The 17,199-nt window shown below is 40.1% G+C and overlaps 1 protein-coding gene across 4 annotated transcripts; it reads left to right on the forward strand.

Annotated features, from left to right (window-relative positions):
* The first annotated feature begins 882 nt into the window (after positions 1 to 882).
* ctbp1l (C-terminal binding protein 1-like) lies at positions 883 to 17,163 on the forward strand. 4 transcript variants are annotated; one of them, XM_028008717.1, is made up of 11 exons: positions 883 to 1,043; positions 2,898 to 2,943; positions 5,069 to 5,213; positions 9,582 to 9,736; positions 9,877 to 10,021; positions 10,117 to 10,323; positions 10,422 to 10,636; positions 12,400 to 12,530; positions 12,625 to 12,752; positions 13,754 to 13,871; positions 13,955 to 17,163. In XM_028008717.1, the coding sequence occupies exons 3-11, from the start codon at positions 5,153 to 5,155 to the stop codon at positions 14,139 to 14,141; spliced, it is 1,347 nt and encodes a 448-aa protein (XP_027864518.1). In that variant the 5' UTR covers positions 883 to 1,043; positions 2,898 to 2,943; positions 5,069 to 5,152; the 3' UTR covers positions 14,142 to 17,163. The 4 variants fall into 4 exon arrangements, with proteins under 4 accessions (XP_027864518.1, XP_027864520.1, XP_027864519.1 ...); XM_028008718.1 differs by lacking the exon at positions 883 to 1,043 and adding an exon at positions 1,076 to 1,983; XM_028008719.1 differs by lacking the exon at positions 2,898 to 2,943.
* The last annotated feature ends 36 nt before the right edge of the window (positions 17,164 to 17,199 follow it).

Here is a 17,199-nt window from a genome sequence, read left to right on the forward strand (position 1 = left end):
CCATTATGTCAGTAACAGAAGAGCTCAGATCGTTTCTATTAAACACAATGCAGTGACAGCATTTCAACAGGCTGCTTCAGCCTCTCCAAATGCCACACAAGCAAGTTTATGATTAAATAAAAAGCTAAGTGTCAAAACTCATTTGTTCAGTTTAGATCCCTAATATCATTAAGCACCTTGTTAAATATGCTTAATCATTTCATCTTTGCTATGCAGCAGCACCATGCTAAATGTAGAATAATATATATTTCATGTATCAATCTCTTGTTCAGGTCAAACATCCCTGATAAATTTTGAAAGTTTGTGGATTTTAGTTTTGGAACTGAAGATAAAAAGCTGCTTTCACATTTCAATGAAGACTGATGTTCAACCTTTATACACTTTACATATAACTTAGAAGATTAGCTTTTTTTTTTTACTTTCAAAAAGAAAATTCACACACAGTTGTTTCAAATAGATATTGAAAATTATAACTACCTACCTCTAGATTTACATAAAATTTACTCTAAAACCGGACATAAACTAAAAAAATACTACGACAAAAATTAATGCCATGATATGCAAAAATTAAAAATGGGGACAAAATGAATATATTAAAAAAATGCAGTCAGTAATTTATTATGAGAATGATTCAAAAAATGTATACTTTTTTCTGCCTTTCTTTTTTATTATTATTTATTTACTTTTTATTTAGCATATTTTAGATACTGTAGAACTCGGCCTCTTTTGTGTAAAAAGTGTATACATGTTTCCGTTCATGGTTGTAAAATTCACAGAAACATGTTAAAAGGCCTATTAAGTACACCAAAGCAGTCTTTGCTAACTTGTCTTACTTTTTTTTTTTTTTTTTTTTTGTCGCTCCGCCGTGGAAGGTGAGGGCGCTCCTTCTAGCAGACGGCCGCTTTTTTAAAAAAAAACAGACAGTCTGACCCCCTCATCAACAAGCCACTTCCTCTTTTGTCTAATTTCATGGCGATCGGGAGAGAGGGAACACCACCGACGGACGCGCACTGCCTCGGCACTCCTGAAAGAGTTTATCTGGGGTAAATAACTGCCATTTTCCCCCCTCACAACTCGCGTGTTTAGCGGCAAAGTACGACGAGTTGCGTTCGCTTTCGCGGTGGTTTGAATCGCCTTGCAAATGGAAGGATTTTGCTCAGCTTCTGGGTCACACATTTCACATTGTAGCGCCACTCGCTGATAACAAATCGGACGAAATGGGCTCCCCCTCCGCCTGCATCTCTCCCACAGACCCAGCCACACCACACTTAACGGCGATGGCTAGCTAACGCTAGCAGCACTTAAACGCCCCACATATGTCGTCACAAAAAAAATAAATACTTACATTTATTAACTTAATGGCAGCAATATGACATGGAATACGTCATTTGTTCAGTACTTTAGAAAGTTTTTTGGCTCTTTGAGAATGTTAGCCACTTGTAGTACTGGAGTGTTTGTGTTTGGGTTAGCGGGCAGCTAGCTCCGGTGCTATGTATTGAGTTAACTTGGATAGCGATTCAGAAGTTTGTATTTGGCGAACAAGCTACAGTGGGCACGCTGGGGTAAAATAATATTTACACATAACTTTTAGAAATTGTAAAATAACTTGAACTATAACTAAATATTTATCTCTACCATTCATTAGAATTACCCCGCTGATTGAAAGAGGAGAAACAAGCTAACTAGCTTCGTCAGCTAACTACTTGGTTAACGGTACCTTATCAGTAGAAATTTTAGCAGAAGTCATACACAAACTGATCCGCTCATTATCACTATCTCCTATTTAATCTAAATTTCGGTTAAAGCCAGAGTACACATCTGCTTCCACTTTAAATAAAGTTGCACTGAGTTAGTATAAAGTTTATTGAGGTTTTAACAGTAAAGAACAGGAGGCCAAAAACACTTAAGCGAATATTGGCGAAAAATTGCTACTTAATCACACCATCTTGATCAGGAGATTACAAAGAAGTTTACTTCACTGAGGTAAGAAGTAAAGAGACAGCGCTGTGTGTGTGATCCAATTGTTCATATAAAAAGTTAATTTCATTGCGAAATGACCATATATTCTAATGCTCTCTTTTATTTTACTTAAAATCAAACAAAGGTGATGGACATATGCGTTAATGCACAAATTGAGAAAATCTTATATTTTTAATTTTCTGTTGCCATTAGTACCGCCATCATATCAAAGAAAATACAGGGCAGTTTTCTCTCTCTTTTTTTATGTTCTCCTTCTTAGGAGAACTTAATCTGAATCTGTAGATAAGACCAGAAAGAGAACAGGAAATTGTTATCTGCGGGGGAAAGCTTGATTGACCATTTTGCATACAAATTAAAGCATGCTCAATTCTGTATCTACAGCACAACTCATTACTTGGCTAAGAATTAATGACTCACCTGAGCGGTTCATTTTATTATTTTGGTAAAAAAAAAAAAAGCACACTATATAGTAATGCTGTTCAAATGTGTGAAGCCATTTTAATGTTACTCAGAAATACAATCTTTAACTTGCTCGTTTATAATAAATTTGATGGAGATTTAAAAAATTGTTTTGTTGTATTATTGCTTTATTTTGACAATGTTTAAATCATGTATTGCTGCACTTTGCATTTGGGGGAAAAACGTTTTTGCAGTAAGTTCAGTTGCATAACGTACAATGTGAAACATGACCAAAAAACCCTCGCTTAGAATAATAAACTCCTAAGCTAAATTGTAGCATGCTAATATGAAGTGTGAAAACCTACTCGGTAAAACGAAAATAAATACAACATTAGATGATTATAATTCAAATGCTAAAGCTTTATCAGAATTTCTTGCCTTAATAAGTTGCCTGCAGAGACTCGAACTGCATGGCATTTGTTAGATTTAATGTTTGTTTGTCTTTGCCTCGTTTACAGTTTAAACTAAGTTGCCAACCTTCCTGGCACACAAGACGTTTTCCAGGTGAGTTGGTGTCTTCTTTTTTTGGGGGGGATGTTTTCTTTGACTCTTTTACACATTTTTATATCTGTTCGTTTACTTGGATCTTCAGTTAATGGCTGAACCTTAAATGGTTGTTATCTTGTTTTTGTTTTATTTTTTTTATGTCACATAAGTCTAAGCGGGGTGGAGTATTGTTGACTAAAAGGATGCACGCGGGAGGTGTGATTGATTCAGTAAAAAATAAACATCTGCTGAATTCAGCTTGTTTATAGAATGCCTATTAACAACAAATGTCATCCAAAAGCTCTTTGGAAGACAAACTGCTCTAGCGTACAATTACAATTGCGTCAAAATCGAATCTACTCCAAATTTGATTCATATCAGTCCAAATGATCCCAATCCGATCTGCTTTCCAGAGGGATACAACAACTTATCATTTAAATAATCAGCAGTGATATCAAACACTCTTTCTTCATGCTGCTTTTTTGTGCTACTTTTCGGTGCACTTCCAAAGCCTATTTCAGCACCAACCTTTTCACAGAAAAGGAGCACTTTATGCTTTATGTTCTTTTTTTTAAATGTTTTCTTCTTTTTGTCGCACAACAATAAGTCAGCAGCAAAAACTTTACACCCATGTAAGAGGAAAATTTCTACTTTTTTTCCTCCGTTTGAAGACCAAACTTGTTACTGAGAGCACAATTTAACTTTGGCAGGTTAGAGACCATTATTACTCCACCTTCTTAACAAGCTCAAACATGCAACAAAAAAAGAAGATTCTGCCAACTGATTCCCACCTACTACGGGACTGCTTCCCACAATTCAGCAGTGTTTTTTATTTAAATACATTTCTACCAAACTGTAGCCGATTTGTATGTATAAGTATACAGAAAACTGTGCACTAGTGAGATATAATGCAGATATTATATCTCAGAAAGTCAGTTTATACTGTCACTCTTTTGTACTGTTGAGGATCTGAAAATAGCTATGTTAAACAATTAGCTTTATAGGATTCCTAAGCAGTCTTGTGAAGTTTGGAAAAAAACATTGATTTAATCATTTATCAAGCTTTTGCACAGGGTCTACTGACTTTGACTTTATTCCCTGTCCCTTTTCCTACTTTTTCTTTTTAGGATTAGTTGATTTGTTTATTACTTTAATCAAGTTTATATTTAAATTAGATCCTTCACCTCTGATTTGCCATAATCCAGCTTTGATTTCATCCTGCTCTTTTATCATTTTGGTTTCTGACAAAATTAATCTACAAATACTCTCATCACCAAACAAAACCTAGTAGATTTTGTTTGGCTTCTTTTGGCCCCATTTACATAGAGCTGCTTTTGAGAGAAACCGGAACATTTTAAAACGAGTGGCGCCACTCGTTTACACGTCTCTAGTGATGGGAGTCTTTAACAACGGAACTTTTTGAAGCCAGGTCTGAGAGTGTAACTTTTGGGAATACCCCCTGCGGAGGTGTGAAGTACTCTGCTGGTGTGAAAGCACATTCACAGAAAGCAGGGCTGCAGGATGAAGTGGAGGTTAAGGGTCAAAGCGCATGCGCGTTTCGACATTATGCTAAAATTACAGCGCTTTTTAGTGCCTTTGCATGACAACTACAGCGGATTCGAGGTTTCTAGGTGGCGTAGTCTAAACAGTGACACAGTTTAAATGTGGAACATTTCCGCAATCAACTATACCAGCAGTTTCTAGACAGCTTTCTCATGTAAACATAGCCTTAGACCCTTCAGGATCAAAGTTTTATATTGGACCTGTCGTTGTTAAACTGGGTTTTGTTAAGATGCCAAGCAAAATATGTCAACAAAGCAGTAAAAGTACCCTTTACCTCTCTGCCAAATTGGAAGTGAATGTCAGAGTTAGTTCTTGAGCTGGTCAATTGGAGGTAAATATTTTGTCATAAAAATTATAGATGTCTTAAAAACTGCTGGGAAAAAATGGCTTGAAATCCAACAAACGACCACTACTCCAGGAGGTGAACACTCATCCTATGTCTGAAAAACTCCCATCAAACTCATAGGCATAAATTACATTTCTGTCAGCTTGTTTGTCACGTGTTTAATGCTCTAAAGTTTCCTAGCAAGTGAACTCTCCTTGTGTCTTTACCAACTGGATTATCTGTTTGTACCTGTAGGTGATACTAGGTGGACATCATTAAAGAGCCTCCTCCAGCTCCCAGACTTGTTCTTCGCTGTCCCAGGTTAAGACTCCTTGGTCTATGGCTCTGATGGACAAAACCAAACACGTCAAGCGGCAGAGACTTGACCGCATCTGTGAAGGTAAGAATGTAGATTGGCATATAAAGCAGGAGGGTTTATGAAGTAGCTTAGATCTTAGAATTAATTGTAGCTGTAATTGTTCTTAAACCACAACACTTGTTTGTGGTTACACTTGTTTATCATGTCAAGCACTTTGAGTTGCTGTGTTGCTGAAATGGGCTTTACAAATAATCTTGACTTAACCATGCTAGCCTCGTGCTGCATCACTTGTAAATTAGCTGGCCCAAACTAAGTGAAGATTTTAGTTTTAACTTTAAAAATAATTTTTAAGGTATTTTTTTTTTACATTCCTTACATTTTTTTAATAAAGTTACCTTTTATGTTTTGAATGTTGACTGTTCCGAATGGTTCGTTTGCTTTAGGTTTATGCGATAAAATTGATTGATGGGTGCGGTGCTAATGTCGTAACCTTGACTAGTTTTCTTTTGTGTGTTTGTAATGAAGTGTTTGTCTTAAGTTGCTGTTTCATTGTGAAGGTGACAGACAATAATTAAACTTTCCGTTTCCAGAGTGTGCACTCAGGGATGGTAATGTGCATCCTTCTGTGATTGTTATTGTTTTAAGCTGTTGTATAATGGTGATGATAATCAGACATAACTGTGCACAAAAATGAAGGAAGCCCTTTGGGAGAGTCTCTAGAGACCTGTGAGAGGGAGAGGACAAGGTGAAGGGTTGCGGCGGAGGCTACTGGGAAACGGGCCAGCTGTCTCTTTAAAAAATGACAACAGCCCAAACCGCCCCAGGCCTCGGCTTCAGCTATGCTAATGAGGTTAGTGCTGGTTGGCCGAGTCTGTATGGGGCCGCCTGTGATTGGAAGCTGGCCGTGGGGGAGGGGCTGGGCGTGGATGACAGCTGGGATCCAGTCAGCCTAGAGCAGGCTGGCAGGAGAGAGGGAGGAAAAATAAGAACCGTAGAGAGGAAGACAGGCTGACAGACTTCACAATGCAAGGTTAGGCCCACTGCCCATGTGTTTTCTGTTTTTTTACGTGCGTTTTCGATTTAAAAAAAAAAAAAAAAAAGATTTGTGAGTGCTGTGTGTCGGTGGGGGGAGATATGTATGGTTTGGGTGTGGCGCTGAAACGTGTGCGTGTTCTGTTTCTCTTTCACGCTCAGTGTGGGTTGGTGCTGTCGCAGCCGTTGAAGGAACTGAATAAGCGTGTGTCTAGCAGCGTCTGGGTGGAGTACTGCTGCTTGCTGCATTATCATCGTCTGCTGCCCCTCCCCCCCTCCTCTTACTCTAAATACGACCAGGAGGAGGGAGTGGAGGGAAGAAAGGCAAAGAGAGGGAGAATGAATGAATCACTGAATGAATTGTATTGTGTGTCTGGCCATGCTTGTTCTTCGTAGGCCTTGGGTATGCCAGTGTCCTTTACTCAAATTACTTTCCCTGCAGTCTCAACTTGGTTGTATATTTTTTCTGAAGAGCTCTTTGTGATGGAGCACTTTAAGTTTTTCTGCGTGGCAATTGTCTCTTTGTGTGTTGTGTGTTATGCAGTTGGCATGGTAGCGTTTTTGAGCCATCTGCAGTTAATGTGAATCACACTGCCTAATACAGTCCACTAGTATGCACATCCAGTGACTGTATCGGACATGCAGGCCTGTATTTTTCTCCTTTGTTTTTATTCTTACGTGAGCTTAATTTACTAGAAAGGCTTACTGTATGGAGAAACATTTGTCTTTCCAGACTCTCCCCTGCTCCATTATTATCAAAACCAGATTTTGATTAATTCTTCCTCAAAATGAGCAATTTTCTAATGAATTATTTTCAGTTATTTCAAGAAAATGCAGTTTCAGGACTAACTAGCTTAAGATTTCTATTTCAAACTGTGATCTCATTAAAACAAGCTTAAGATCTTTTAACACAATATGTCATAGCAAATCTTAATAGCCCAATCTTTTTTAAGATCCTGAAACTGTTATGACTAAAAGGAGTTTATTAAATCTGTTTACCGACATAGTACTTGAGATTTGCAATTGTAATTTAATTTGATATTAACATTATATAAAAAAATGAAGCTGCTATAACAAATTGAGCTGGAGTCCCTAATATATTGATATAGCAATATAATGAATTTCAAGACTAAAAACAATAAATTATACATGGCACAAAATGAGTTTAAGATCTTTGTATTTTAATAAATATAATAAAATATTAAATTCAGTTTTTAGTTTATAATGAAGTCATCACGGCAACACAAGTTTGAGATCTTTAAAATTTAAATTTAGCTCAAGATCTTTAGAGTCATAATATATCTTGAAATCACATAATCTTGATTCAGTTAATAATTACATCATGAAAGCGTTAGAACACAAGCCCGAGGCCTGTCTTCATATGACAATGTGATAAATTCTGGTTTTTCAATTTGAGAGAACAAGTCACAATAAAACAAGCTCAAGCTGTAATGGTTATTAAAATGAGAAGAAAAATTTGGCTCAAAATAACATAAAAATAAATAGTTATGGATCACATCAGGCGTTCGTTCACGTAATCTAAAGAAGCTTCACGTGTGTCATGGTTGACCGTTCAGTGATAAAATGCGACTTGTGAACAATTTTAGAGAATTTCGTGTTAGGTGTGCGCTCATCCTAAATGCCACTTTGCTTGTTCCTGGATTCCAACGCAGCCTGGAAGCTGGCTGAGGTGTTTAAAAATCCGAGTCTGGGAAAGTCTGGAGTCCCTGAAATGGAAAATGTGCAGAAACCCTGAATACTTGATTTCCAGCTTCAGCTACCAGCTCCCGTTCCTCCCCAGCAGTCTCGCCACCTTGTCCTGCCTTCTGTCCAAGTAAAACCGTTCCAGCAAACCGCACTCCAGCTCCAATGAAGTGCACACCTCTCACACGGCAGTGACAAGATAACGGCCACAGAAAATAATCCCATATGAAGCAGAATAGGGAAGAGGTGTAAAAGAAAAAAAAAAAAAAGACAGTTTGTGATGAGTGTTTCTGCAGTGTGTTGGCAGAATTGCAGCATTAATTTGTTTTGGCAGTTCTGCTTTGGTTGGCAGAATGGAGAGTGACTATGGATGAGATTTGCCACCAAGTTCTGTGTTTATACTGGGAAGAGAGGGTAAAATAACTGGAAGATGTGGCTCTTCTAGACATGAGATGTAGGTCACAACTGACCCCCCTGCCAGCCCCCACATCCCACCACTATAAACCCATGAACCCCTCACTACCTCCTTCCAGACATCAATCAGTTTTTCACCCCTCCCCCAGTTGTAGCACACCATCACCTCTGCTGCTACCTTCTAGGCTCTTTCGTGTGTGTCTACTGTCACACGGTACCCCGATCCTGTTCCCAGAAACGATACTGGACCACTTCATTGACCCGAGTCTCATCTTTCCTCTATGCAAAGACTCTTCAACCCAGATGTTCACTGCAAAGACGAGCAGATTCCTGGATGCACCATTAAAGATTTGGTTACACGTAACTTCGTAACCTTAAATCACATCAACACATACATGCAGTCATACATTTTCCTCTGTGTTGGTGTTGGAAAAAGAGAGTCATACGCTGTTTTTCTAAGGAGTGAAGCATTCAGCTATTTGTGCAGGGGGATTTTCTTTTTGTACATCACATTGAGCAAGCCAGACGTGGAAAATGCAGACTGACTCATTAACCTAAAGTCTATTTAGTCATTTTGAAAAACAAGTGGTTGCATGCCATCCAGATTAATAAGGTGCTAGTATTGTTAAAAAGATGTAGATTGTATGGAAGCCTGGAAAGATTTAGTCTTGTTTTCATTCATTCATTCTTTTGTGTGTTTGGCCTTTTAAGCCCAGAGTACGGAACTCAAATCATTATCTATGTAGTATTAATAAACTTTTAGTAGGAACTTCCACATCTTTAGAGGGTTATAAATGTTACAATCCAAAAAAATAAGCAAAATACAAAAAAACTTTATACATTGTCATATAACTTAGAAATAAATTAAATGTATCAGTAATAGTTGGACATTTATTGACATAAATATTGAAATAATTAAATGTTTGTGTTAAAGGCATATATGATTCAGTATTTGCATAATTATTTCATAGTTGTTGAAATTATTTTAACTTTAATCAGCTGACCAATCAGATCTTGAAGGATCTGAAGTTAACAGAGGAACAAATCGTCTTTGCTTTAGCAGTGTAGCTTTGGACTTGATGCAATGGACCACATAAAAAAGTCCAGCTGTGCCGAGAAATGATTACTTAAGTAGCTAAATAACTTATATTATGTAAAATAGGAATTTTACAATGCAGATGTAAATATATTAATATCCTACTTCTAAGTTAATTTATCACAAAATGTTAACTTTAATGTTTTGTGGATCCTGGCAGTTTTGATCCTCCATAAACATCTTTCTGGTTCTGATTAACTCAGGTATCCGACCCCCCATCCTGAATGGGCCAATGCACCCTCGGCCCCTGGTGGCCCTGCTGGATGGGCGCGACTGCACTGTGGAAATGCCCATCCTCAAAGACGTGGCGACCGTGGCTTTCTGCGACGCTCAGTCCACACAGGAGATACATGAGAAGGTAGAACAAGATCAGCTACCAACATCATTGGTTTATGACCTGAAAACATAATGACTGTCTTAAAACAGTGACTTCACTTATGGTGAACAATTTAACATGCTGATCATTCAGATAATTCAATAAAAATCTGTCCTCTGCAGGTGTTAAATGAAGCTGTGGCTGCTCTGCTGTATCACACTATAACTTTATCCAGAGATGACTTGGAAAAGTTCAAAGGCCTACGGGTTATTGTCAGGATCGGCTCCGGCTTTGACAACGTTGACGTCAAAGCAGCTGCTGAGCTCGGTGAGATGATCAGGTTTGCAGAATAATGTCAGAAACAAGCAGCTTTATGGCACAACAAGGCGAGCCTAACATCTCCTCCTTCCCCCATCATGCAGGCATCGCTGTCTGTAACGTGCCGGCAGCCTCGGTGGAAGAGACGGCCGACACGTCGCTATGTCTGATTCTCAACCTGTACAGGCGGGTCACCTGGATGCACCAAGCCCTGAGGGAGGGGACCCGGGCCTCCAGCGTGGAGCAAATCAGGGAGGTGGCTGGAGGCGCTGCTCGAATCCGCGGAGAAACGTTGGGCATCATAGGCTTAGGTGAGTGAACATGGTTCCCAAATTTAATATAAAACCAAATTAAGCATAATGAGTTGGATCATTTGTTCCCAACCTTAACCCGGTCCTGCTGTTTTTAGGACGTGTTGGCCAGGCTGTGGCCCTGAGAGCCAAGGCGTTTGGATTTAGCGTAATCTTTTATGACCCATACCTGCCTGACGGCGTCGAGCGCTCGCTGGGCCTCCAGCGAATGGCCACGTTGCAGGACCTGCTCATACACTCTGACTGCGTGTCCCTGCACTGCAGCCTCAACGAGCACAACCACCACCTCATCAACGACTTCACCATCAAACAGGTCAGCAGATACAAAACCGCTTCCTCATCAAACTGGGATGGGCTTTTTAATACTCCATTAGTTTTGAGTGTCACATTAATGAGCTCTGATAATAATGAAACAGTAGAGGGGAACATCCTTATTTCAACATTTAAAAGAATCAATATCAACAGATCAAATCAAAATTACTGATGAAGTCATTTTTCTTCTTCTTGGTCCTTTTCCACCGCTGTAGGCTTATTTTCTTCTACAGTTTGAATCCACTTCATGTCCCCTAAACTTCTTCTTCTCTAATTAGACCAAATCCCTGCTGGCTTTCGCCTGCTTTTAACTGAAAATTCGGCCTATCAGATCAATCTTAAAAGTCACCGCTCCTAACTGTCGCATACACCCACTAAACAGAGAGCGAGTGCAACGTTCCGGCAAGCGTGTACAGATGGGTGGAGGGTGCATGTTTTTTCAAGTGGGAATGTTCACTATGAGCGCTTTGTGCCTTTCGATTAATATATACAGTACAGACCAAAAGTTTGGACACACCTTCTAATTCAATGGGTTTTCTTTATTTTCATGACTATTTATAAGGCAAGAAATCCCACTTATTAACCTGACAGGGCTCACCTATGAAGTGAAAACCATTTCAGGTGACTACCTCTTGAAGCTCATCAAGAAAATGCAGAGTGTGTGCAAAGCAGTAATCACAGCAAAAGGTTGCTACTTTGAAGAAACTAGAATATAAGGGGTATTTTCAGTTGTTTTACACTTTTTTGTTTAGTGCATATTTCCACATGTGTTATTCATAGTTTTGATGCCTTCAGTGTGAATCTACAATGTCAATAGTCATGAAAATAAAGGAAACTCATTGAATTAAAAGGTGTGTCCAAACTTTTGGTCTGTACTGTATATATGCTGTTTTGATAGCTTAATATGCTCCTCTGGGTTTTAGGCAGGAATTTGTTATAATTTTGTCTAGAATAGCTCAAAAAAGGGTCACATTTTTGGAGTCTAGAAAGTCCAAAACACAAGATTTCCATTTGTTTTCGCCATCCACATATTAACGTCTTAGCATAAAAATGAGTTCTGGCATCATATTTTATTAGATTTAAGCTTGTATGTTATTTACATAAAATACAACCGGAAGTCAGGCTTTTCAAACCTTGAAGGAGCATACAGAGCATAATTAGGTCCAAGAACTGATCCCTCAGGGATATCATGGTAGGATTTACATATAATTTAAGCTACTGCAATGTGTTTTTAATGTTAAATAATATTCTATTAATAAGAAATCAGAATAACATTGTCTACCAATGTATTTCATTTGTAAGAATTTGACTAGACCCACTTCAGTTGTTTGATAATGATTTAAATATTGCTTTTGGTCCTTTAGACATGTTGTCATTGTAGATTATAGAAATTAATCTTACACTAGATGTTTATGTACGTGTTTCTGTTATATAAAGCAGATAAATGAAAACTGCTTAGTCTCCAAGGCCCTACAGGTAAATCAGAGGGTGTATCATACAAACACTGCCAGTCGTGTTCATGAGCAGAAAACTAATTAACTCATCCCTGCTTGGCAGCCTCTCAAACTGCAGCTGCAGGTATTAAAGTATCTGCTGCTTCAAGCAGCAAAACTGCATAATAGCGTTACAGTGAGACTACCACAGTTTCACCTGCCTCCTCCTATTTAGACAAAACCTTTTTCAGGGGTTTGAGGTTTTGACTTTTCCCCTGCCTTTATGGCGAGTTTTGCTGTAGATAGTTTAAATCTGTTGCTCTTCTGACAGATGCGTCAAGGAGCGTTCCTGGTGAACACATCAAGAGGCGGGCTGGTGGATGAGAAAGCTCTGGCTCAGGCCCTGAAGGAGGGCCGGATACGTGGGGCCGCCCTGGACGTGCATGAGACAGAACCGTTCAGGTAAGAGCGCTGCATGAAGACCAGAGTCTGAGTTACTGCCTTACTTATACACACAGTATCAATGGATGTTAACAAGTTCTTACTCTTCATCAAGTTTTTCAACGGGCCCCCTGAAGGATGCCCCCAACCTGATCTGTACCCCTCACACATCCTGGTACAGCGAGCAGGCTTCAGTTGAGGCTCGTGAAGAAGCAGCCAGAGAAGTGCGCCGGGCCATCACTGGTGAGTGTACATGCTGAATAGGTAGCATACAAAACATTTAAATATTACAAAACATTTAAATGTAAAAAAGTATACAGTGGACCCCTGATATTCATGGAGGTTATGGAATAGAGCCGCCAGCGAAAAGCTAAAATCCTTCAATACTTGAGATTCCTTCTAGACACACTTAGAACTGACTATTTTAATAGTCCAAACACCTAATATGCACAATGAAAACCTTCTTAGTACTACCATAGAAGCTAACATCCACAGTCTTCCTTATTCTCCCTTTTCGGAGTTCAGCCAATCGGCAGCTAGGAAAATAAATGGTGGTCTTCGACAATAGTAGCCAGTAGCGTATTGAGTTGCTGCATTTTCTTTCAGATGTTTTAGATATTCTCCACAGAAAAATAGAAAGATGAGTATTCAGTGATGATTAGGAGGGGGTCTGGTGTTGTTGAATGTCGCATTGATGATGTTAGTTTCCACCGCTTTCTATGGAGCACAATCATTAAACTTTATAAATTGTGGGATCTCACTGAACAATTAAGGCTACATGATGTCAGAAGAAATTTAATTGCGATGACTATTGATTGCTCTTAACTCCCTTCACATTTTTCATCACTCTGTCCTCACCAAGTCCTCTGCCATCAATATTTGATATTGCGATTTTGGTTCAGTGCAATTGGCAGATATTTTATACAAAAGGATTTTTTCCAATTGCAATATTTCATATTTTGTATTTTGGTGATTGTGATTTAATATAGTATGAAAATATATTCTCTTTTACAATCTGAGAAACCAGTTCTCACTGACCAGTGTCATTCATTTCTGAAGGGTTCCTACAGCCTTGAAAAGCCTATAAAAGTTTAACCTAAGAAAAACAGATAACTGATCGTAAAAAAATGTTTGCTTTTTCCATTTTCTAAAATTCCACATTACTAATGAGAAAAGTAAATTAAATAATGGGAAAATATTTAAATATTAAATATTTAGGAACCCTGTATGTGATGTTGCTCCAGGTCGTATCCCTGACAGCCTGAAGAACTGTGTGAATAAGGAGTATCTGATGGCCGCCTCCCAGTGGCCCACCATGGAGGCAGCTACTGTTCACCCAGAGCTTAATGGAGCTGCCTACAGGTGAGAGCAGTGAATGCTGACCAGGACAACACGGGGCCCTGTTGGCAGACAGGAAACAAGCTCTCCTCCTCCTTCTGTTCCAGATTCCCCCCAGGTCTGATCAACGTCGCAGCAACGGGGGGCCTGCCAGGATCAGGCACAGGCGTGGAGAGCCTGGTTTCAGGAACCCTGGCGCATGGCATCGCCCCCGTCACCCACCCCCCTCACGCCCCTTCCCCGGGGCAGCCCACTAAGGCTGAAGGCGACAGAGACCTCCCCTCCGACCAATAGCCCCCTCTGCCAGCTCTGGCACATTCCGTCATCTCTGGAAACCAAACCCCCGTCGACCCCACCCACTGCCTCACCTCGCCCCTTCAGGGTCAGACACAAAGCGACGCTCCGGTGCACGGGAAGCACCAGTCTGACCCTTCCTGGATCTCCGATCCTTCGTCTGATCAGACAACCAGCCCAGGAGTGACCCATCTACACCAATCCATCACCCCCACATCCCTCCATCCTCATCTCACGCACCAACCCTCACACCTCCCCACCCCCACAATGTCAGCAATAACTGTGTTCTCAAGGATTCAATTATTGGATTGGTTTTACTTCCTTAGCTGGCTGTTGTTTTAATGGAAAGTTGATCTTTTGTGGTTCTAGGTATTGCTGTTTTGCTTTTTCCGACATGAGGCTTTAGTCTGCTGCCTCCAGCAGGAACAGAACAGTTGAAGCTCCACTTTGTACATTAATGGCTCGTGTTACTACTCTCTTCTTTTTCTGTTGTTGTTGTTGTTTTCATTTTTGTTTTCCTGGCCCCTATCTGCTTGTATTATGACTGGGGGAAACTGCTTATTACAGTAAGGCGGTCAGAATCTAGCCACCCTCCATCCCTTAAACCTCCTTGGCATTATTAGCTTGATCAGCAGAGGGTTTATAATGTAGTCTGTGTGGAGCTCTTTTAACTGTGAAACTATAGCGTTAAACCATTTAAAGAATGAAATCCCCCTTTTGAGACTTTTCTCCCCTTATTTGCTCAAAGGTTTCTAGCAAGCAGCTAGAGACCGATCCATTTGGTTTTGGTCCCCCAAAAGGAAATCTAAATCAAGCCAGCAGAGGGCGCTCTCTATCTGGCCTCCCGGTAACAGATCATTGATGCTACTTTAAGTGATGCAACGTAACAAACACGGAGAAACTGACTTAAAATTTTTCACCACCCTGCACATCCTCATCCTCCTCTCGTATCATGGCTCTCCCAGCACACTCGCACACACCAGTTCGCATCCACCAGTCCCTTCAGGTGTGACAGGACAGTATGGGTCAGATTTCCTGCAGGAGCAAACAGCGGCTAGCGTTCCTGCACGCTTGCATCTTCAAGACAGTGGTGTGTGTGTGTGTGTGTGTTTGTGTGTGTGTGAGTGAGTGTTTGCTCTCACACTCTGTTGTTGTTGTTCCAAAGGAGTCGTCCCTTACAGTTAACTCTTAAAATGCTGTTGCCCTGGTGTGAAGGGAACACCTATCTAGTACCTCATTAACAGATATTGAATGTACCGTGCATACCCTTCTATTTTTATTTTTTTTTTTGTTTGTTTTCTGTTTTTGTACAGATTTTCTAGATGAAATTGTAGCAGTCATGACGAAATTAAGCGGAGACAAAAAAACAAAAGATCCCAGTTGAAATAAATTTGAAAACTACTCAGGCGTCACTAATAACGTGCATCTGTTTGCCTTTCTCACTCAGCTTAGCACAATTGTCAGACTTCAGGCTTTTAAAAAGTGATGTAAAAATTAGTCGATGAAGTGAAATAACTTGGACTAGGACGGTGGTAGTACATACTTGCGTTGCGTTTGACCACCTTTCTCATCAAGCTGCTGTCTATAGTGCATGTGAAGTCATTTTTACAGGGGAATCAGACTTCCCCCTAACTCTCTGTCCCTCTCCATCGAAGTGTTTCTCCTTCTTTTCTTCAGTCGTAGTCCGTTTCCAGTGATGTACAGTTTGTCCCCCTCAGAGTCTATGAGCAACAGGTGGCTCCTCTGTCATGTGATAAGTATATATTTTTAAATAAAAAAAACGAAAAACAAAAAGTAACCCCATAGTTTGGATTATAATCTTAAAATCTCCTGTTGGTGATGATATATATTTTCCAGTCCAGCGGTGCACTGTTGTTAAAACCGTTTTTATTTTTAAAGGATTAGCTCTCCGTGTTTGACATGTTGTACTGAAACATTTCAGAGAAAACGAGATCCCTGCCTGTCCCCCCCCCCCTCCTTCGTCCTTGTCCTCGTCCTCCTTTCTTTCTCTTAAATTTGTCGTTTCTGGCTTATATCCTGCGGGCCTTACTCGTTCTCTCCCTGTTACAGTAGCTGATATAGAAAGTTGCCATTGGAGCCACTCACTGCCTTAATACAGTCGACCACAGCAGGTGAAGCCAGGAGACGACAGCAGGGCCCCGGGGTCTCTGAATTAAAACTCCTCACTCCCCTCCACCCCCATACAGGCCTGAAATTACTGCACCGTGCATTTCCTGTTCCAGTCAAGAACCACATTTAGCCTTGTTTAAGCACGCACCGCTCGTTCCGCAGTCACACACACACCCGGTGTGAGCACTGACTTTGCATTTAGATGGATCACATTTATTCTGCTGGTTTTGGTTTAATCAGATCTAGCCAGCTCTTGTCAGTGGCAGCAGCTGATAATTAACTCTCGGATGTAAGACCGAATCACTACCTTCGCCCACTGCGCTCGATAAGGACGGTGCGGTGGACACTGACATAGTTTCAGCGAGAGTTGGTCATTTGTCTCTCCTCTCTCTCTCAGGGTTCAAATGCACACATATCCTCCAGCAGTCGCCCCGCGTGTCCTGTCCCTCGCCCCCCGAGGTTTTCCTCCCTCAGACTGTTGACCCCGATTGCCTGCGTCCTCACAGACTCTCGATCCTCGTTCTGTGCACAGATCCGAACCGTTTTTTTGTCTTTTTATTTGTCTTTTTGGCACTGACATCTAACCATCTAACCAGGAATGAATGAATGCTTGAAAGTGACTGTGTGTAATGTTGAATTTGGGAAATGTATTTTTACAACATGTGAAAAAAATTTTCCCCTCCTCCAATCACTCTCATTGTGAATTATTTTATTTCTTTTTTTTTCACCAGACTGCAAAAACAAAAACACCAGAAAAAAATCTGTATCTAGGCTTTTAAGCTTTATTTTTTTTGTTTTTGTTTACTTTTTTATTAGAAACAATCATGTTTGTGATGGTAACCTCCAATGGTAAACTCAACACCGTATTTTAATAAAAGCCTAAAAAATTAAACATCTGGCGCCTACGTTTTTATCTGCTATCTAAATC

The sequence above is a fragment of the Xiphophorus couchianus genome, chromosome 23 (genome assembly GCF_001444195.1).
Source record: "Xiphophorus couchianus chromosome 23, X_couchianus-1.0, whole genome shotgun sequence".
NCBI classification, from domain to species: Eukaryota; Metazoa; Chordata; class Actinopteri; order Cyprinodontiformes; family Poeciliidae; genus Xiphophorus; species Xiphophorus couchianus.

Bases quoted from the DNA above. Each gene is read 5' to 3' on its own strand.
- ctbp1l (XM_028008717.1), top strand. From the start codon at position 5,153: ATGGCTCTGATGGACAAAACCAAACACGTCAAGCGGCAGAGACTTGAC. The intron at 12,531-12,624 runs GTAAGAGCGCTG...CTCTTCATCAAG, and splicing joins CATGAGACAGAACCGTTCAG to TTTTTCAACGGGCCCCCTGA. The intron at 12,753-13,753 runs GTGAGTGTACAT...ATGTTGCTCCAG, and splicing joins AGTGCGCCGGGCCATCACTG to GTCGTATCCCTGACAGCCTG.